The 23,416-nt window shown below is 41.6% G+C and overlaps 1 protein-coding gene across 1 annotated transcript in view; it reads left to right on the plus strand.

The window, feature by feature from the left end:
- LOC135210482 (glutamate receptor ionotropic, delta-2-like) overlaps nucleotides 1-23,143 on the plus strand; it is a gene marked incomplete at its 3' end in the record, with an annotated part of 34,126 nt that extends 10,983 nt beyond the window's left edge. The window contains exons 3-6 of the mRNA XM_064243371.1: nucleotides 6,332-6,534; nucleotides 8,091-8,216; nucleotides 18,149-18,314; nucleotides 22,902-23,143. Coding sequence (XP_064099441.1) covers nucleotides 6,332-6,534; nucleotides 8,091-8,216; nucleotides 18,149-18,314; nucleotides 22,902-23,143 — 737 coding nt within the window. The remainder of the gene's footprint in view (nucleotides 1-6,331; nucleotides 6,535-8,090; nucleotides 8,217-18,148; nucleotides 18,315-22,901) is intronic.
- Nucleotides 23,144-23,416: the final 273 nt, after the last annotated feature.

Raw genomic sequence — 23,416 nt, forward strand, 5'->3', positions numbered from 1 at the left:
GCAGCAGGGGTCTTGGTGGCATAATGTCGCCGCTCTGGCGAGGGCCCTCTTCGTCTCGTGAAAGCCTTCTCTTGTCGGCCTCCCACGTTAGGGCCTTTGGTTTCCCCTTCAGGACCTGTGTTAGAGGAGACATGGTGCGGGCGGCGGCGGGGATGAATCGGCGGTAGTAATTGACCATTCCGATGAACTCCTGCAGGGACTTGACCGTGGTTGGTGTTGGGAACTTCTGCACCACGCCTACCTTCGAGGCCATGGGGCGCACGCCCGTCGCGGAGATCTCGTGTCCGAGGAAGTCCACCTTCTCGGCGCCGAAGGTGCATTTGTCGAAACGGACGACCAGCCCGTTTTCCTGCAGGCGCTTCAGGACCGCTCGGACGTGATGTAGGTGCTCCTCCAAGGACCTGGAAAAAATCAAGATATCGTCGACGTAGCAGATGCAGAAGGGCAGGTCCCCCAGGATGCTGTCCATCAGGCGCTGGAAGGTGGCCCCTGCATTCCTCAGGCCGAAGGTTGAGTAATGGAAGACGAACGGAGACCAAAAGGCGTGATGATGGCAGTCTTGGGGACATCCTCGGGTGCACTGGAACCTGGAAATAGGATTTTAAGAGGTCCATTTTTTGTGAAGACCTTCGCCCATGAAGGGCCCCTGTCAAATCCTGCATGTTTGGCAAGGGGTATTGGTCGGGGATTGTAGCGAGGTTGAGTCTTCTGTAGTCTCCGCAGGGCCTCCAGGTGCCGTCAGGTTTCTGTACCATGTGCAGGGGCGACGCCCAAGGGCTCGATGCTTTCTTGCAGATGCCCATTCGTTCCATCTCCGAGAACGCCTGCTTCGCCTCCTGGAGGCGGCCTGGAGGGAGTCGTCGGAACTTCGCGTGTGTCGGGGGGCTGTGGTGGTTATGTGGTGGAATACCCTGTGCTTGGGCGGCGTCCCTGCCGCCTGACGAAGTTCCGGCTTGAAGACTTCGGGGAACTCCTGCAGGAGGTTGCCGTATTTGTGGGGGGCGATGGTACAAATTGTAGGGGGGGGCGCCCGGGCCTGCTGCCAGTGGAAGGGAAAGCATGTCCCCGTGTCGAGGAGGCGTTTGTGGCCCACGTCCACCAGGAGGCCGTTCTGCGCCAGGAAGTCCGCCCCCAGTAGCGGGATCCTGACGTCCGCGATTGTGAATTCCCAGACGTAGTTTCGCCCCAAGATGGATATCTCGAGGGCTTCGTGCCGTAGGAACGGATGGGGGTCCCGTTTGTGGCGACGAGGGAGGTTGTTTTTGTCAGGCTCGCGGCTACGGTCTTTTCCTGACGGCGGGAATATCGAGTGCATTGCCCCCATATACCACCACCATCTCCGGCCGGAGATCGCGTCGCGGACGTAGAACCCTACGGTGTGTGGTTCCGGACGCGGGCCGTTGCCACGGCGGCCCTTGGTTTTGTTTGCCGTCGCCGTTTTTTGACTGTTGGAAGGTGCAAGGCTTTCGCACCTCCTGGCGAATCTCCCGAACCTCCGGTGGAAGCGGCACCAGGAGTTTTCACCTCGCTGCGTTGGGAGGACTTCCCTTGGGATACGGCGCCGATCTCTTGCGTTGGGTCGTCGTCGTCTTCTTCCTTCTCTGCGGCCAGGCACACGGAGGATCGGGGGGGGCGGCGAGCTTCGCGGCATTGTTCGACAACGTCAGCTTCTTTGCCTTCTCTAGTAGTTCGTCGTCCTCTAGGGTGTACGCGTCGGTCAGCTGCTTTCGGACGTCCGGCTCGAGTTGCCGCAGGAATATTTCGCGGCTCAGGCTGATCTCTACCTTTTTCCGTCGGGGCCTATTTCGGCAGACGGACGAGGCCCATCACAGTGTCCCAGCATCTTGGGTGTCGGCGCCGCGCATGGGGTTCGCGACTAGGTCGAGGGCGCGGGCGGCCCTTTCAGCGATGGGCACGGAATAGGCTGTCAAGAGCCTTTCTTTTATCTCGTCGAGCGTGACAAGTCCGATTCGTGCTCGACCGGTCAGCCAGTTAGATATTCGGTCGAACACCTCTGTCGGGAGAGCCGCTGCGACGAGGTCAGCCTGCAGCACTTTGTTTGTGAGCCCCGCGATCCGGAATTGCCCTTCGGCTCGGAAGAACCAGGAAGGACGGGTCAGCCGTTGTGAAGGGGGGCAATTTTGACAGCTTGAGCGGCCGCTGTGTCAGAGTCCGTCACTGGGGCGGGGGAGGCCCGGGTTTCCCGCGAGGTTTCCCGCGAGGTACTGTTTGCGCCCATTGTCCTCTCTCACAAAAACTGGTCGACAGAGTCCGTGAATGGCGGGCCAAACCGTTTGAGGAAACGCCTGAACACACCTTGGGCAGGTATGCCGTATTTAGTCCGTTTAGAGGCGTTGGTTATTTCCACGGTAGGAGTTCTTCAGAGATCATACTGAGGCGCCGTATGAGTCCGTTAAAGATCTCTGAATGGTGAGCGGCGGTAGTGAGTCCCTTAATGGCTGAGCCAAAACCGCTGGGTCACTGTCCAAACCGGGAGGTCACCAGTTGTGAGAGGTGGACAAAGAGGCAGGTAGAAGTGTACTGATTTTTATTACAGTCAAGGGAAATATAAATATACAGCATGCGGACGGAAATGTGGTCACCGGACCCGCGAGAGAGTAAAAGTGGGTCGGCGAGACCCGATTTGTGTTTTCTTGAGAGACATAAAATACAAAATATAAAAGTACACAATAGTGGTTTATACAAGCTTTATACACTGACGGAAGCCCGCTGAATGCTCTCTCAGGGGGAAGTTAGAACAACGCGAATGATGAATTATATACAGAGAAAATTATGAATAAGCGTTGTCCTTACACATACATACATATATATATATATCATACATATATATATATATAGACATACACACATATATACTATTATATATATATATAGTATATAAATATATATATAGATATATATATAGTATATATATATATATAGTATATATATATATATAGATAATATATATATATATATACATATATACATACATATATATATATATATATATATATATATATATATATATATATATATTATATATATATATATATATATATACATATATATAGATATATATATATATATATCTATATATATATACATAGATATATATATAATATATATATATATATATATATATATATATATATATATACATAGATATATTATATATATATATATATATATATATATATATATATATATAGTATACACTATATACATATATATACATACATATATATATATGTATATATATATATATATATAGGGATATATATATGTATATATATATATATATATATATATATATATATATATACATATATATATATATATATATATATATATATATTATATATATATATTTATTTATATATACATATCTATATATATAATATATATATACATATATATATATATATATATATACTATATATATATATATATATATATATATATATATATATATATATTATATATATATATATATATATATACATATATATATATATTTATATATATATATATATATATATATATATATATATATATATATATATATATATATATATATATATATACATATATAACAGAAACCAAGATATTGTTTCAGCAAGGTCTGGAATGGTATATTTTATAGGCTGGTCACATTTACACAGACCTGGAATGGCATATGCTAATAATACAGAAAACAATATTCCATGTTCAGCAAAGGCCTTGAAGGGTAATTTTCTCATCACTAGCTAGGTTGGTCACTCTTTCACAACTGTGCTATGTTATCTGCAGTATCATAGAAACAGATGTTCCATCATGCCATCTTCACTCAGGAAAGACCTGGAATGGTAAATTTTTATACTAGTACTGTACCCAGTTAGGCTAATCACTCTTGCAACTGCACCAAGACATTTACAATATTACAGAAACTTTTGTGCCATCTTTAACAAGGTCTGTAATAGAAATTTCTCAATCCCAGCTAGGTTGGTCACATTTTGTAGCTGTGCCATGATATCTGCAATATCAAATAAATCATTGTGCCATTATCAGCAGTGTTTGGAATGATATATCTCTCAAATCCAGGTAGGTTGATCACAATTTCGCCACTTTGCTTGTCTGCAAAATTGTAGAACTGCGTTTATCTTCAGCAAGGTCTTGAGTGGTTGGAGTGTATAACTTTCTGAAAACCCAGCTAGGTTGATGCTCTTTTGTTACTTTATCAAAATGACTCAATATTACAGAATCCAAGTTGCTATCTGCAACAAGGTCTGAAAGGGCAAATTTCTCAAACTCTTCTAGGTGGATATACTTCAACAGCAGTGCCATATTTGCAATATTCCAAGGTGTTTGGGCACACTTTCACAGCCTGCAATATAACAGAAACAAACGCACTGACTTCAACTAGCCTCTGACCCTCATGGAACACAATTACTCATGTATATACGGTTGGACTAATTGGGTGAGTGGCATGCAGGAATTGGTTCCCATATATTGAAAACACTTGCTCAGTGCTCTCTCAATGACCAGAGCTATAAACATGTGACCAACCTAGCTGGATTTGAAAACATAACTGTTTAGCTGAAGATAGCATATTTCTGTGTATAATATTGATAATATTGCAGACATCTTGGCAGAGCAGTAAAAGTGTGACCAACCTATCTGGGTTAAAGAGACTTACCATTTCAGGCCTTATAGAAATTATAGAAACCAATATGCCACCCTCAACAGGGTTGCATGTTGCTTTTTATAATAATGCAGACATCTTGGTAGAGTTGGAAAATTTACCATTCCTGGTATTTTTTGGTTGAAGAAGGCATATTGATTTTTAAAATATTGCAGATACTGTATCTTGTCACAGCAATGAAAGTGTGATTGAAATAGCTGGGTATGAGAATTGTACCCTTCCAGGTCCTTTGAAAACTATTATCCTTCTAGACCTTGTTCAAGATGGCACTTTGATATCTGTAACATTGCAGATTTGTGCACTATCAAGAAAGTATAACCAGCCTAGCTGAACCTAGCTAGGCTGGTTATACTTTCTTGATACTGCACATATCTGCAATGTTACAGACACCAAATTGCCATCTTGAACCAGGTCTAGAAGGATAATAGTTTTCAAAGGACCTGGAAAGGTACAATTCTCATACCCAGCTATTTCAATCACGCTTTCATTGCTGTGACAAGATACAGTATCTGCAATATTTTAAAAAGCAATATGCCTTTTTCAACCAGAAAATACCAGGAATGATAAATTTCTGAAGTCCAACTAGGTTGGCCAAACTTTGCCAACTCCACCAAGATGTCTGCAGCATTATAGAAACCAGTATGCCACCCTGCTGAGGATATTTCTTAAATCCAGATTGGTTGGTTACACTTTTACTGCTCTGCCAAGATGTCTGCAAAATTATGCACAGCAATATGCCATCTTCAGCTAAACGGTTATGTTTTCAAATCCAGCCAGGTTGGCCACATGTTTACAGCTCAGGTTAATCAACTAGTCATTGAAAGAGTACTGAGCAAGTGTTTGCGATATATGGGAATCAATTCCCACATGCCCCTCACCCAATTAACCCAACTGCACGTATATGAGTAATTGTGTTGCATTGGGGTCAAAGGTTAGGAGGGAGTCAGCTACATACTCTGTTCCAAAATTCCACAGCTTAATGTGCATGTTTTTTCCACAAGGCTAGTCCCCAGTACCATTTGAGGTTGTGAGACTTAACTTTAGTTATGGTATTAACTTACTGCCTACATCAAAAACACACTAATTTTTTTAACAACATTGTCCATATATGTAGTGATGGAATTCATGCTAAAATAGCTTTATATTTATAATGTGTACATATTATCAGTAGCCACAATGACTCCTTAAATTTATGCCTTCCTTCTACATTTTTGGATATGATTATTATGAAAAGCCTACTTTGTGTGAACCTGAAAGAAGAAATGAACTTTAAGTTTTGGCAAGATCTAGAGTATACACAGAGGCTCCAGCTAGACATGCTAACATTCCATGCTAGGATATAGGTTTGATGTGGTAAATATACCAAAAAGAAAACAAGGAAGTCAAAAGTTAAGTGATGATTTTGGCTGTTTTATATTATTTACAGATCCATGTACAATTGAGCAATTCTTTTAAGTGTTTTATCTAAACAGCAAGTAACTTTTCACTAATTTTAAATAGAAATCTTTCTTAAATTGAGCTCTAGTTCTTCCAAATAATAATTTGTGATATGGTATAACATTCAGTAAGCTAATGTATAGTATTTCAAGACTTATTAGGATTTTAAGACTAGGGGAAATACCATTCATGTCTTATTTTCATTCTCAGGTTCCTTGAAATATCCCAGCTTTGGTTGTGGCCTGAAGCCAAAGTGGTGATTGCAGGAATCCGGCAGAAAGTAGGAGACATTCTTTTTCACTCTGTCTTCCGAAATACCTACAGCATATTTTATCTAGGCCTCAGTTCTGACTACCCGAGTGTTTCTGTGGAAGAGAAAAGAACCAAGACTTTGACTTCCAGAAATCAGTTAGGTAAGTGTGTGGAGGATATCCTTTTTTAGCTGAAACATTTTGTCTTCTGTTTATTATATAAACAAAGAATCTCATAAAACAGACATAGTACTACTTTATGTATTGCAAAAAGACTTCTGTTGCACTCTCACCTGGACTGAGTGGTTACCTTATTTGTAGTGCCTTCTCTTATTTTGTATGTTTAGTCTTTGCTCTCATTTTCAGACAAGTTAAAATTAATTATGGAGTTCCTAAATAATATTGAAAAAATATTTCTCATCTGTACAGTGTAATCAGAACTAAAATACTGTAGGAATCCATGAAGATAACAGATTTTTTCATTTTGACATACTGTACAAAGAACAGTAACTTTCTGTAAGTTGCACAAGAGGAAAAAATCGTGTAAAAATTTCATAAATTTTGTAATCTCAAACAAAATTAATAACAGCATTACATGTACTATAATACATCTTTGAAAGTCCCTGCACACACTAACGCACCTACACAATGAAATGAAATGGTTACTAGATTTTTAATGTGAAAGTACCAAAATCAGTATTAAATGGTAGCTCTTCTTTTCATATAAAATCAGCATATGATGAATATGTGCATGTACATATGTACATATGCAGGATTATACATATACAGTATGCATCATATTACTTTTGATTTGCTTACCTTTCTCTTTCTCTGAGTTATTCTTTATAGAAAAAGTAGATACAAGATTTTTTTTTAGTCCAGACCACTTCAACAGTTTTGTCATATTTCACAGATAATATATAGAGAAAGGGAGAATTTCAATATTAATTTTTTTATACACTATATGCACTGTATATGCTATAGTGCATTTTGTCTACATGTATTGTTCAGTGTATTGTTTTTTGTTTACACGGATATGAAGTGGATACAGTTTTACTGTATAGATAAGGTAGGGGAATAAGGGCATGAAGTTGATGTTTTACATCTATAGAGTGTTTTTTATCATATCTCAAAATTTCCATTATCCAGCAGGACCCTTGGATGTGTTAATCCTGGTACTGTTATTGAGAAAATAAAGATTTCCTTAGCTTTTGAGGACTTTTATCTTTGGCACCTGATGAGATTTGCAGTGACAGCATGCAGTATATGAAGTCTCAGAAGTAGTCTTTTACATTTCTTCAGACAGAGAGTAGTAGCCATTGAAAGCTAAAGTAGTGTTAATTTTCATAATGATATACCCTAAGAATTAGCACAACCAATGGGATTTTTTCCATTCTTCATTTCTTTAAAGTAATTAGAAATTTCTTTGTATCTTGAACCCTGGGCCACCCACCTGAAGTATAAACTACATTCACCTAGACAACTCTCTCTATTCTATTCCAGTTTAGTAAATCTCAGTCAACCTAGGTACCTAGTATTTCCTTTGAGAATGTATAATAGTAATCTGTTTTGTAAAATGGCAAGAAAACTGCTCAGTTTTCAAACTTCTTTAATGCAGTAATGAAGAATATTAATAATATTAAATAAATTTGTCTTGAATTCTAATACCTAAAGTTTGTTTAGTTATGTACATTCATGTTAATATGTTGAATTATCAGATTCTGTGCTGCATATTTGGGTGTTTGGCCGTTGTTTATTCTGCAACAACGGTAAACCAAAAGTCCAGTTTCTGTCTTCATGGTCCCAAGGATCTGAGATGCCACAGTTGCAGATCCAGTCTCCTCGTAAGTGTTTGATATCACCATTAGACATAGATTATTATGTTATACATACAGCCTTGGCATAGTCAAAATATCGTACATTCAATTTTATGGTATACAGACTGAATTAAATGCTCCATTGCGGCAACAACCTTAGAAGAGTATAACTAGGAATTAAATGTTCGTAGTATATACGTGGGTGTGTTATCAAGCTAATATGTACTACTATAAAATTTGAAGGCCTCAGCAGGTCTGTTATTTGAGGTAAATCATATGCACTTTTAAAGATAACATCTTTGTGCTGGTCAAGTGCAGTTGGCAATCAAGTAAAAAAGAAGAAGAAAGCTTGACTGACCTGGATGGACCATCTAGTTTTAGTATTCTCCCTCCAAGAGGGATACAGATTTTTAGATCTAATCAGAAATCTTCTTGCTTTCCTATCGGTTGGTGCTGCTAGACATTCTAGCTTTTGGCTGTTGTATTTTTTCATGATATTGTGACCATTATTGCTTTGTTGGACTGGATGTCCTGACCTGGAAGCAGTATGTATTAGGTTCTGCCACAATGAGGCGCAGCAGTCGGCAGCATGGGATGGAGTAGTAGTAGTACGAGCTGCTCTCTCTGTGGGACGGCTCCCCTCTTGGAGGGTTTTGTAGTGGGAGATTTCTATTGGCATTTGGCTCGTGGTAGTGGTCTCACTCGCCTAGTGTTCATACCGACACCCTCCTAGAGGGTGAGCGAGTCAGTTATACTGACCTTTTTCTTTATTTTATTTATTCTCTGGTATGTGTTAGTACATTTACCCTAGAAATAATAGATTAAAGGATATTTACTTGGGAGTACCCTCCCCAGCCGCTTAAGGACGCGTCTGTGTGGATGGTGATCCCTGGTGGAGGGAACTGAAGGGGTACTGACACTGATAGATTCTTGACTTTTGCCCACGGCCGAAGCCGATTCTTTAGAATCAGAGGCACTGAGGATAGCTTGTCCCTGGACCTGACATTTGCTCGTGAGCGCCAGATCCTGGTTAGGTCTTTCAGTTTGGCTTTCATCAAGATGTTCGTTATTGATGCAAACTGGAGAGAGCCGAGGATCCTTTCCTGAGCTCTCCTGGATGCTAGTTTGTGACTTAGAAATTGCTTGACTGACTTCGCTATTTCTTTCCTTTTGGTAGATGGAATCGACAGAGTGTGTGAGGATAGATTCCATTGAATGCCTAGCCACTGAAAGTTTGACTCTGGAGTGAGTCTCGACTTGGACTTGTTTATCTTGAATCCTAGATATTCTAGGAACTGGATCACTTTCAGTGTGGCCTTGTTGCATTCTTCGACTGATGGGGCCCAGATCAACCAATCGTCGAGATACGCCACTACCATAATCCCTTGCGCTCTGAGCTGTTTGCACTACTACTTCCGCTAGCTTCGTGAACACCCTGGGTGCCACGTTGAGCCCGAATGGAACTACCTTGAAGAAGGAGAATGTCTGATCTCCTATCTTGAATCCCAGATACGGACGGAAGTGTCTTGCAATAGGGATATGATAGTAGGCGTCTGTAAGATCGATAGAGGTGGTGACGGCCCCACGGGGAAGTAAGGTCCGCAACCTGTGAGATCGTGAGCATCTTGAACTTGTCGCAGCGGATGGCTAAGTTTAAGCGGGACAAGTCTAAGAATTACCTTCTTTTGTGTGAGCCTTTCTTTGGCACGCTGAACAAGCGACCTTGAAATTTTAACCTCTTGACTTTGGCTATAGCTCCTTTCTGAAGGAGGTCCTCCGCGTACTCTGTCAATTCTTTGGAAGGAAGTTGACGGAAAGGTCTGGCTGGAGGTGGGTTCGTCAACCAGCTCCAACCCAGCCCTTTTGACACTATGCTCTGAGCCCACTGGCTGAAGTTCCACCGGTGGCGAAAGTGAAACAGCCTCCCTCCTACCTGAAGTTCTTCATTGGTTCTGGTAACCACCTCGGCCTCCTCTGAAGTGCTTTCCCCTATTGAAGGGGCCTCCGATCCTCTCCCACGAAAGGACCGCTTACCTCTGCCTCCCTTGCCCGAGCGGTCATACTTCTGAGAAGCTTGACTCTCGAAGGCTTGATTGTAAGCTGGAGAGATGGCGTATGAGGTGGAGGGTTGAGGCTGAGGGGATATCACATAAATTGGCTGTGATTGACCTCTAGACGTGTTGGAGGTTGGGCTGTCTGCACTAACGGCATTGCTGGAACTTGTTGAGGAAAGCGTGTTGCTTCTTTTGGTAAGGTTGGAAACGTCTGGGTTTCCTCTGTCCCTTACCTTTAGGTGTCAGGTCTTGCCTCCTCCTAGCCGTAAGACCCCCAACGGTCTTTAAGGCTCTGTTCAACCTCGTAGCCTCTGCCTGTACTTCCTTAACCATAGCCTCTGGGAAGAGATCTGCGCCCCAGATGTTAGAAAGAGAGTAACCTATTCGGTTCATGTCGAATGGTTGCCTCTAGCAGGACATGCTTTCTACAATTCGTTTCTAGCAGTGGCAAACTCGAACATATCTGATGCACGTTTGAGTCAGGGCTTTGGTCATAAGCTTAAAAATTGGTTCTGAACCATAAGCCCATGGTTGCTACTCAGACATAGCCATCGAGTTGATTGATCTGGCTAGTCGTGATTTGAGTCAAATTCAGCCTGAATAAGACTATCTGGGAGCCTGGGTAGCTTTTCACCAAACTGCTCCATAGCACAGTCCGGTTTGAGTTTGCCAGCTGAGAATGTACTTCGGCAAGTCTTCCCACAATTCTCCGATTGAAGGGAGCAACGGAGATGTGGGATCTGCTTCTTTCAACTGAGGCATGGGTTCCCCCTTCTGGGCTGCTGAGATGGTCGACCTTGCTATCTTGGTTAGGAACGGGAGCGGGGGTACTCTCATCCATTGTGAAAATGGTAAAGGGACTTTTAAATGGTTGTATCTTGGTGTTCGAACAATCCATGTCCTCTAAACATCTGAGCCATTCTCTCTGAGCCTGGTTCTCGAGAATAGAGGACTGTCTCCTTTGGTACCCTATCGTCCCGAACCATAGCCGAAGGCGTGAGCCTTGCGTAGCCTATGAAAGGCGGCTGTAGGCTTCCGGGTAGAACTCGAAGTCCTCTATTCTTCGAGTTTCCAAACTCCGGTATGGAGATGAGACCATCCTGGAAGGGGGCGTATGACGCTACTCTCCAAGGGTTGTTCATGGAGAAAGCGGGAAGCGAGTCATACGGAGGAAGCTGAGATCCACTAGTGTTGGAGAGTGAGGGAGAGGCTAGAGGGGCTTCTCTTAGCCCGGCTATAACAGAATCCTGAGAAGTGATCCTGTCTGACAGGCGAGATATCATTTGTTCCATACTACTTTTAAGGGACCCCACTAGGTCGCCCACCTGTTGCAACAGGCCAGCATTGGAGTCCAAAGCCGGAGCTGCTGCGGAGGTGGAGGGGAGGCTCTGAATAGGAACCAAAGGTAGTGGAACTGGTGAAACTGCCGGGGTGCGAGATCTCTCCTTGGGTTTACTTTTCGAGGACTTAGAGCCGGAGCTAGACCCTTTAGACCTGTCTGGGCCGGGATTACGAGCCGGAGACTTACGCGAGGAAGAAGACGAGGACGTCTTCTTCGAAGACGATGACGTCTTAGTCAAGGTCATCACTTTAGACTTGATCTTAGGTCTAACCGAAGCCTCAGGAGGAGTATATAATTCATCACCCGTAAAGCCTTGGAAGGATGGAGAGGTTGCAGGGGTAGAAGAGACAGTCACACCCAAGGGTGACCCTTGGGTACCTGCATTACTTACCTCGACCAACAGGTCGTCTATACCTACCATCGGTTCAACATTAATATCCAGGGTTGCGACATCCGTGGAGATATCCTGGTCTTGTTCAGTTAAGGAGGCCGCCAGCTGTTGTTGGATGAAGGCAATAGTCGGGTCCGCCTCTACTGGGTCGACGTACCCTGTCGCCTTGCCTCCGGGAAAGATTAATAGTGCTAATCGCTTCTCAAGTATGTAGGCTGACCCTTGGCGGCGTTTCTTGCCAAAACCTCCGACCCAGGCCCGCAGGGTAGCCAGTGCTGTATCCCTTACTGCCGGAGCCTGTAAGAGAGGGCGTATTTTAGATTTAAGAATCACTTAAAACTAAAACAAAACTTAGAGTATAACTTAAACTAGATGCCTTAAGTTAAAGTAAATGATGAAAACTTAAGTACTAAAAGAAGCGGAGCAGCTACCAGGAGATGGAATACTTACGCCTTCCAAAAGCTGGCTCACCAGATCGTAACATATGGTACACGTCTCATGGTACCAGACCTGGATGTCCCCGTGCGGAGTCGCGCATGGAGCATGGGACCGGCAAACTTCGTGTCCACAGGGGTCCTGAAGTGTAGCGGAACATCCCGGCATGCTCACAGTTGGTGGCCTGTAAGTGGGAAGACACATGAGTATCTTAAAGGGGTCATCACTTACAGACTAAAGGACAAAAAGAACTCCGTTACATGCCGGAGCTCGGAAAAAATTTGGGCATAACCCCTCCCTGCTTCGCCTGAATAGGCTATAATCCCGGAGAGATCCGGTAAAATATGAAAGGGAGGGGGGGGATGGTTTAAGATACTTAAGATAAACTTAAAGATAACTTAAACCTAAACACAAGCGAACCGGACTAGGTCCAGTTGAAGCGGAGTGTAGAAACTCAGCAATACGGTAAGGTTAGTAGAGACCTACTGTATGCTCCGGTCCATCTAATGGGTGGACTAGCTCCTTCCGCTGGATACCAGGACTCCGATCAGGGAGGAGCTCTAGTAAGGAGGGAAGGCGAGAGGACATACAGGCTCGAGCTAGCCCGGAGCGACAAGGCAGTAACGGAGGGGGGAAGGCCAGGGCCGCCCCACAACGTACCACCCGGCCGGACCGAGAAGCGGAGAGGTCGGGACCAGTCTGGGTCTGTCCGACTCCCTAGCCCCTCCGGCGGAGGGGAGAGGGGGAGGCAGGCTCGGGTATGTGAGGCGAGCATGGCAGACCGGCCCACCCCGCCCGACTCTATGGAAGAGCGGGAGGGGGGGGGGACTGGGCAGGCGTCGGCTGTCCCGTGATCACGCAGAGTGACCACGAGGCGGTAAAACTGAGATACGGTAACCAAGCCTAGGCCAACCAACTGATCAGAGAGAAGCTATCGGGAAGCAACCTGAACTGAAAAGCGGTAGTATATAGGCCCACAGGGCTAAAACCAACTGATCAGAGAAGCTATGTGGAAGCAACCGAACTGATCAGCGGTAGAATAGGCTCTATGAGCCGGGACCTAGGCTAAGCCAGACGCCAAACTAACCTAACAATGACAAAATATATATATATATAAATAAAATAAAAATGAAAGAAAGAAGGTAAAATAGCAGGAGAAAAAATCCAGGAGTGTACGACTAACCCGAAGGCAAGTCTACCACTCAAAGCTAGTCAGGGGCGATACTAAGAACCTGGACTAGGATCTGGATAGAAAAAGCCTACATAAGGTGATATACATGCATGCATGATAAACCTGAGTAGACCTTAAACTAAATAAAGCGGATAATCAAAATAGAGCGTAAACGAATAAGGGATGTTCTAGGTATGGGAGACCAAGAACGAACCCATCACGCGGCAGGACCATGCTGCCATGCTTCCGACCCCGAGAACGTATTTATACCTAAAAAACGGCAAATACTGTCTCAGGGACGGAAAAAAACCAACTAACCGTATACTGAGTACTTAACTTAGCTGCTGCAATAGCTGCACGCTCCATTATCGAAATCCGAAGAAAGGGCACAAAATACACAGAGAGAAAAATAACACGTGTGACTCGTGCGAGCCTAAACTGAAAAAGGATGGCCACCAGAAGGCGCAGCAGTCGGCAGCATGGGATGGAGTAGTAGTAGTACGAGCTGCTCTCTCTGTGGGACGGCTCCCCTCTTGGAGGGTTTTGTAGTGGGAGATTTCTATTGGCATTTGGCTCGTGGTAGTGGTCTCACTCGCCTAGTGTTCATACCGACACCCTCCTAGAGGGTGAGCGAGTCAGTTATACTGACCTTTTTCTTTATTTTATTTATTCTCTGGTATGTGTTAGTACATTTACCCTAGAAATAATAGATTAAAGGATATTTCGCGCAAGCGACACGAGCTGAGCCCAGAAATAGATTTTTCCTTACGTCAAAATCCTTTATGTAAACAGGATGTAAACAGTATGTATTCAGCAAAAATAGACAGGCACTCTATTTGTGTTGGTTGTAGATGTCAGAGGTGATTAACTTTCACCTCCAATATAAGGAAGGTAGGTAGTTGTCTAATGTAGTGATGAAGAAATTTCTGTTTTAGGAAGAAAATATACACACATAAGTTGAGAAGGCAGCTGTTTATGGACTTCCTTTCTGGCTTCCTCACTTATTCCTTCTTCCTCTCCCAACCCTCCTCCTTCCTCTCCTCTTCCTTCTCTGTCATTTCCATGTCCTATTACCCCTACTGTAGCACCATCTTCTGCTCCCCCTTCGGTTTAAGAAAAGCAACTAGATAAATAAGAATAGTTGTTAGTTTGATTTTGGAGTCAATTATAGGTTTAGTGCAATTTATGTATAAAGAAACTGGTTACCCTTGTGTGGTGCCATTTTTGTATGATCTCTAGGGAAAGAAAATGGCCTCGTTGGTGATTACAGTCATCTCTGGCATGGCCATGCAGGTTGCTGATTTCCATGCCCCGATAAACCCTCTTTTCTTTCCAAATACGTTTGGTTTGTATTTGCAAGGAAAGCATACCAATTCAATGCTGTGTGTTTTGGGTTAACCACAGCTTTGCAAGTGCTCATAAGAGTATCAATTCCCATAGGGAGTTGGTGTTGTTATCTAGGGATATGAGTTTTCCTCTATCAAGATGACTGGCTAATCCTTACCAAATTTTAATGAAGGGATTCTGAGGGCCAAGGATTTTTAGTTTCGTCCAGCTCAGTATTTAGGTTTCTTATCAACTGACAAAAGGGTTAGCATAAGGATCTTTGAGAAGGGAGTTTTCCTTATTTTGATTGCAAAGTATGCCTTGTCACCATAAAGATACTTTGCATGTGGGGAGGAATTTGCAAGTGGATTATGTGGAAGTAGTTGAGGGATGGCTCCATCGAGCAAATCCTGAACTGGATGTTGGTGCAGGTGTTTTATGATGGTCTTGTGACATTTTTATAATAGTTGTTGTTCAGCATATACATTTAAATTGCAAAAGGTGAAATTTTCGTGTGAGCTTTTCAGTACATACCACGTATATTGTTATATGAAATACATGTTCTTTATGGAGGTTCCTCTTTTACATTGGAAAGAGTTGAGCATATGAAAAAGAAGAAAAGTTATTTAATAGTAGATGCTTGTTTATTTTGAGAGTGATAAGATGTAAAAGAATTGAAAGGGACAGTAAAAAAATTAAAAATAACTAAATTGTAAATGTAGAGCCAATCAGAATTATATGAATATATATGTAATAATACAGTAATATGGTAGGATTGTATTCATTAGTTATATTCTGACTGATAATTTGTAGTTAATGAGATTTAAAACTATTTTTACTAGTTTCATTGTAAATACTGTATACCCCTTGCTTTTGTGAATAATTGAAATTATTTCTATTGAATCCTTGAGAAGAAAAAACTTACTTAAGAATAACAGAAAAAATGTTTAAATGTGTTAGTCAGATGTTGTGGGAGTACAGGAACCCATTCAGAACCTTTAGACCATAGGGATTCAAGTTCGATCCTAGATAGAACATTTCAATTTTACAAATCACAACAATAGTACAGTGGTACCTCGTTGTCGAATGTTTGAAAACGTGTCTGCAGATCTGTGGGCAACATCCTTAAGATAGAAGGAGGTGAACGTGGACTGGCGTAACCAAGTACCAGCGCTCAGCACTCTATGTACAGCCAAGTTCTTTTTGAAAGCCAGAGAGGGACCAATACCTCTAACGTCATGCGCTCTAGCCTGCACAGACGTGGTGGTGGAATCATCAAGAGTCAAGTATGCCTGTCTGATGGCTTCCCGTATCCAAAAAGAGATAGTATTCTTAGACACCTCTTTCTTTGTATGGCCTGTGCTAACAAAAAGTCTGTGGCAGCCTGGTCTAAGGTGCCGAGTCCTTTTAAGATAGCAACGCAGGGCCCGGACAGGGCACAACAGAAGCTCTTGAGCATCACCCCCCACAAAGTCAGTCAATGGTGGAATGGAAAACGAAGTGAACCTGTCATCATGCACCGAGGGATTTTGGGTCTTGGCCACGAATTCCGGGACAAATTCAAAGGACAACGACCCCCAACCCCTGGTGTGCTTCACCTCATAGCTCAGACCGTGGAGCTCTCCTACCCTCTTGGAAGATGCCAAAGCCAGAAGGAAAACTGTCTTGAGCGTCAGGTTCCTGTTAGATGAGCAACGCAAGGGCTCATATGGACTCTTAGTGAAGCTCTTAAGAACCAAGGAAACATCCCACGTCGGAGGCTTGAGCTCTCTAGGAGAACTCGGGTGCTCAAACCCCTTAACTAGCAGGGAAAGTTCCCAGGAAGAGGAGATGTCGATACCCTTAAGGCTTAACACCAAACTCAGGGCCACCCTATAGCCTCTAATGGCAGAAACGGACAAACGTTTCTAGTCTCTGAGGAAGGTTAAAAAGTCTGCTATTCGCTGAATAGAGGTCATGAGTGGAGAAAAACCCTGTTTACGACACCAATCACAGTAGATCGCCCATTTGCCTTGGTAAACCGTGGAGGTCGACTTTCTAAGACTGCTGGACATATGCCCAGCTGTTCTCTGCGAAAAGCCTCTCACTCGGAGGAGATACTTGATAGCCTCTAACCGTGAAGAGACGGGGATTCTAATGACTGGTGGAACCTTTCCGCATGGGGCTGACACAGATGTCGCCAAGGGGGAATCTCCCTCGGAACCTGACAACAACGACAGCAGATCTGGGAACCATTCCGCCTGAGGCCACAGAGAGGCTACCAAAGTCATCCTGAGACCTTGTGAACTCATCAGCCTGTTCAAAACCTGACGGATCAAACAAAACGGAGGGAAGGCATACACCTCCAAGTTGTCCCAGGGATGTTGGAATGTGTCCTCTGCCAATGCTAAAAGATCTGGAACCACTTAACAGAACACCTCCAGCTTCCTGTTGAAGCGTGTCGCAAAAAGGTCCAGCATGGGTCTCCCCCAAATCTGGAAAAGCTTGCACACCACCACTTGATGAAGGGACCCCTCTGTGCCTAGGATCTGATCCCAGCGACTGAGTTTGTCTGCGGCCATGTTCCGTTTTCCTGGGATATACCTGGCTGAGAGCTCTACCGAATTGCTGACTGCCCACTGGTGAAGCTTGACGGTCAAGGCGTGAAGTTGACGTGAAACCAGGCCTCCCTGTTTGTTCACATAGGCTACCGTAGGCTTTACATCAACGAGCTCGAACTCTTAGCAGTATGGAAGGGCTTCAAGCACAGTGGGCATCTGGTAAAAGAGACAAAGTAGTAATTGTGTTGTCAGACAACACAACCTCCCTTGTTTGTATCAATAAACAAAGAGCAGGATGAAACCATCCTCAATGTTCCATCTAGCAGAGGGTCTTCTTCTAGGAGCAGAAGCAAGGACTGTTGTGTTGATTACTTAGTTTGTACAGGAAGGAACAATGTGTAAGTGGATCAGCTCAGCAGAAGGGGTCATACTATCTGTAATAGTAGGTAAGTATCCAGACATATTTTATTAAGAAACTTTACATTTCATTGGAGTTTTACCTCTTTCAAGTTCTGATTCACCAGGCCTTATGTATATGCACATATAGTATTTCCATGATATTGAATATGTCGTGGAGATACATTCAATTATCCATACCTGGTTCATTTGCAGCCCTTTAATAATGCTGAAGTATTTTTTATAATAGCCTTAGAAATTTACGAAATTTACTCTTGCTTATTCAAAGTAATCATTACTGCAGGTCAAATAAAGAGCTTAGAAGGACACTTGGTGCGCATGGTATCCATCGTTTACTTTCCATATGTTGATTATGAAATGGGAAAAGACAGACAAGGATCTCCAGTGACTCTTCGGGACAGCCTCGATAAAAGGATATTTGAGGTTATCGCATCTTGCTTAAATTTCACGTAAGATACGTTATAGCTGTATATTTCAAGACATTTTTTCCTCATTAACAACAATAGTAACAATAATATGAATTTATACTGGTTTATAAAATTATTATTGTCATTATATATATGTTATATTATCGCCGTAAATGAGCTTGACATTGGAATTAGGATGATACGTATTCAATTAAATCCCAAAGTTCACTGATATTCTTAAGATATTTACACAGTGTATTTATTTTTAGAGCAATTAATACTGTGAAATCTCTTCCAAAATCAGATCATGGATTACCATATGTGACTGTCTGGGCATTTATCTTAATTTTCAGCTTTTGAATTGTTTTGCCTGATTTTTTTTTTTTTTTTTTTGAGGAGAATTTGTGTCGTCACTAATTGTCTTTGATTGTTCAAGGCTACATCAGGTTTCCGAACAGTGAATGCTGACCTTATAACTGGTATCATTAAATCATTGGTTATGTTGTAGTCTTTGTACTACATCAATGGATAATATTAGATTGAGTTCCCTTGCTTAACGAGATGCACATTTTCCATCATTTATTTAGTACTTATTACCTTTGCCAAATCAGTTGGAATTAGAGTATGTCCTCCCTTACTCTGTCTAAATTTTGATGAGTATGTTAGCAGGATATATTAAGAGAGGTGATCATCATCTGATGAAATATTAGTTACACTGTACTCGTAATATAATTTTCTCTGCATTCTGAAGTCAACACCATGGGGCAAGTTTTTTTTTCTTTTGTTGGGGGGCGGGGGCGAGGGGGACAGTTTTGTTGGAATCAACAGTGCACCTCAAGTGGTTCAATGTTGGCATTAGCAAATGTTGTTTGCAGCATCCTTTTGGCTCATAGGTTCACCCATCTTTTAGATATGTCTCTTACTGTACTTTTATTCCCGTTCCCTTTCTTCCGTCTTTCTGTCCAGCCATTTTACTCTTTTTCACTGTTGTAAGTGATGAATGACTGAAATTGCTCCAGTGCTTGTCTTTATAGCCAAATTTTCATATATTAGTCAATTTAGAAGTCAGCCATTGAATATGTTTGCCAAGTTTTATCAGTCAGATCTATTGGTGAAATATGATAGAACACACATGAAAGGTTAGACACAGTTAATCAAGATGGGTGTTTCACTGGTTTGGTTTTAAAGTATAGATATTTGAGGTTCATTAAGCGCTTTTTTTCCCTAGTGATCAGCTGTTGTATTCATTATTTTCTTTGATAAATAAAATCATCCCTATATTGTTTGTTGTTGGTCAGGTTATAATGATCAAACAGATTAACCAGACCACTGAGCTGATATACTTAGCTCTTACAGGGATGGCCCATAGGATTCATTTTTACTGTATCAGTGATGAGATTTAGATTTTATTAAATTACACCTTATCAAAAATTGTATCATTTGGTTAACTGGAAATGATGGAGAAACTGATAAAAATTTTCATTTAATTTATTTGTTTCCAAAACAAGGCAGTGCATTCGTTATATTTTGGACATATAGGGAGTGGATCATGTGGTCTATGCATCAAATATCCAAGAATGAACAGACTTGGTACAGTATATGTCAATGTTACTTTTTTTATGTCATTTTGGCATGATGAATTCCATATTTCAACATTAGCTTGATTTATTTTGTATACTACCTAATTCACTGAACAAAAATTCAAGATAGTAGAGGTGCACACTCAATAAAAAGAATGTTTTATAAATAACTATTCCTTGATTGAGGGACTCATCATGCAGAATTTGGATGACCGAGTGTAAATGAACATTATCCGATTTAAATTGTCAGTGACACAAGTTACGCAGTATACACACATCTCTCAGTAGTGGTTGAAAGCATACCTGGGAGTACAGTCAAACCTCAGTTTTCGTATCCTCTTTTTTCATATGTTTCGGTTTTCGTAGATTTTTTTGTATGAAATTTTGTCTCTGTTATTGTACGTTTCCTTGGTTTATGTACACTTGGAAACGCTCCATCTGGAGCTCAGTGCGTGACCGGGCCCCATATCAAGGGCACAAACAAAGCATCCTATCTCCTTTTGTGACCCATTCTGCTTTTGTGTTCGTTGTTTTTGTGCTTTTTTATTCGCGTGCAACCACTAAATAAGCATATGGGGCCAAAGAAAGTTCCAAGCGTTAGCCTTTCTGTGAAAAAGGAGAGAAACATTATAGAATTTAAGAAAGAACTCGTAGCAGTCTTGGAGGAATTTGCATGCCAATCTCAGTGACAAAATGCCTTCACAAGCTCTGCTGTTAGTGAATTTAAGGCCAGCAATACAACTAGCTTGAGAGTTATTCGACCCCTGTCACACAAGAAAACTGTCCAGAGACATTCGTTTCTGGCGTTTCTTTAGAATTTGCCCAAAGTTAAACATGGCATTGTCATTAAACATGTTGAAGACAAGGATTACAACTTTGTTGGGATGATAATTCTCCACAAAATTTTTTACATCACTCCAATTGCAAACATGTCCTTAATCCCTGAAGTAGGCACAGTATGTGTGCCCATTTGTTTTCTGAATTTTTCAAACCAGCCTCTGAGGTGCTTAAAACCAACAGCAGTGGAACACTGATATCAGTGTTTGAGGGGGTGTGCAAATACAAGGTGTCACTGGTTATTAGCAATCTGGTTCTATGGAGCTTGTCTAGCACCGAAATTGAAAATCAGCGATTTTCGGACCAAAATGTGCTGATTTCTGATTATCGGCGCTGATAATCGAGTATTTACCTTACAGAGATGTCATTGAAAGGTTATCGGCGCCGATGAGCGTCGAAAATCTCCTTTTTCTGTTTATCACCGATTTTCGCTTATCATCAAGCTGTCAAGTCACTTTGTAGTGGATTTCATAATGCACTTACTTTATGCAGCAATAACAGAGCAGAGCAAATTTTTACCAAGAAGTTTTCTTTTGATCTTTGTATTTACCTTTTATTTTCAACCTCATGCTTCTAGTTTCCAGCAAATAGATTTTACAGAAAAATAGGATTGATTAAATCCCAATTTATGTTTCTAACATTTAGCAGTCAAATTTGACAGAATTTCCAAATGTTGTTTACAACTTGACATACCACAGAAATATTTTTCTCAACTAAGAATGTAGACAAAGAATATGTCTGGATGAGAAATGAAAGTTTAGCAAAGTTAAATAACTTTGATACCTAAGAAAGAAGAGACCAAAGGAAATGGATGAAGAGTTAAAGAGAACAATGCAGCTAGAGCTAAAGAAAGGCTGCTGTAAAGAGCCTGTAGAACCCATTATTGGCCAGTTCTTGGAAAGTTTAGAATTTCAATTTAGTTGAACATGCTGAAGGAAAATATACAGGATGCAGCAGCAAAGACATCAGAGGGTGGGATACAGACAGAGAAAGAGGTGGAGGCAAAGCATACAGGGAGCAGTCAGAATAGAGAGCCTTCAAACTAGGAGGACAGGTCATGGAAATTATAAGTAGTATAAAAGAGGAGAAAGACTCAACTTTTTAACTGTTATGATATATAGCTTTTGGAGCCCCAGCAGTCAGGGAAGAGCTCACTTAGCAAACATTTAAGAGCATCCAGATTGTCAGCAAAAACTGAAAATAAACAACATGGCAATTGCTTTAAAAGTGTGTGACCATTCAAATCTAGTTATATTTCTAATTGTTTTATTTCTCTTATAGTGTTATTTTAATCATTCTACTGTTTACCTGTTGTAAGCATGTTAATTATACTTTTTTGAGAAAAACTGGGGTGTAAAGATCAGAGGGAGACACTGTTAATATTTGGGTATGATCTGCAAGATCTCCTGAGCCTAGGTAATTCATGTTTTAAGTGAATTGCGACTTGAAAGGAAAGCGAGAAAAAAGTTGTATGTACATAGTTAACACCACTGACAAAACATTAGCTTTAAGGCAGTCCTGGTAATAAGCTGGTTTTCTCCCCTCCTCATATTGAACCCTCTCAGTGGCTACAGCTCCCTAAGCCAGTTTTCAGTTTTCTCACCTTGTCATAGCGGCGGCTGCAGCTATGCCATTCAGAATCCTAGGTATGGCTCTGTAACTCCAGAACATCAGCTGTAACCCAGAACCAATTTTTTTATATGTATATTTGAAAAAACACCGTAAGTCCGAGCCGCTGTAACCCAGGGACTACCTTACATACTAAGTGCAGGAAAAATTGGTGCACTGTATAAGTGGATATTTAGTGGTTAAATGGTTAAAGACAGGTGACAAGGGCATGGAAGAGGCATTGGGAGGGTTGGGGTAAGAATCTCCTTACCAAAGCTGGGGAAAAAAAGAACTAGTATCAGGAGAGAGGCTGAATATAGATTGGAAAGAGTTGTAAGTAGTAAAGTACAAAGAGCATGAAAATGGAGACATGAGAGCTTAAAAGGCTTTATGTATTGTTAATATGTATATGTACTCATTTTACTGTTACTTTTTCCGTTTTTCTGAAAGCTGGTGTAAGTCTGTTTTGGGCTTGTGTGTTCATTAATGATTATTATTATTATAAAGGATTAGTTTATCCAGACCTCTGAGCCTAACAACAGACCCTTTCCGGCTGGTTGTTCATTAATGATAATAATAATACATAGTTATTACATGTCTAAAGGTATGAAGTTAGAGCCCCAAGTGATTTGCAGTGGGGAGCTTTAACAGAATCTGGGAACTGGACAGGAATGTTAGGATCAATCCAGAAGAATAAAGCAGACATGACCACTGTAATTGCCCTAAATCCAACAAGACTGGCTGTCATTGATGTGACAAGAGTTTATCAAGCAGACAAGATGACAATAGTTTCCTTAAAACCCCAGTTATTGCCGCAGTATCTTGTCATCATACGACCCTTCACAGGTAAAAGCTAATTATAATTCATATAGTATATATACATATACATACATAATACATATTACCGTACCAGCTCACTCACACTAACTACTGATTGAAATTATTTGGTATATATGAGAATTCTTCAATTTTAACATAGTATGTTGGAAATTTATATTCAGTCAGTTTGTTATGAAAACTTCACAATTAAAAATATATAAAATCTTCACCGCCAAACAAATATATGCAAATTTAGAAAATGTATGCATATGGCTCCAAAAGCACATCAAGTGCTGTATT

Source organism: Macrobrachium nipponense, chromosome 39, assembly GCF_015104395.2.
Source record: "Macrobrachium nipponense isolate FS-2020 chromosome 39, ASM1510439v2, whole genome shotgun sequence".
Taxonomy (NCBI): Eukaryota; Metazoa; Arthropoda; class Malacostraca; order Decapoda; family Palaemonidae; genus Macrobrachium; species Macrobrachium nipponense.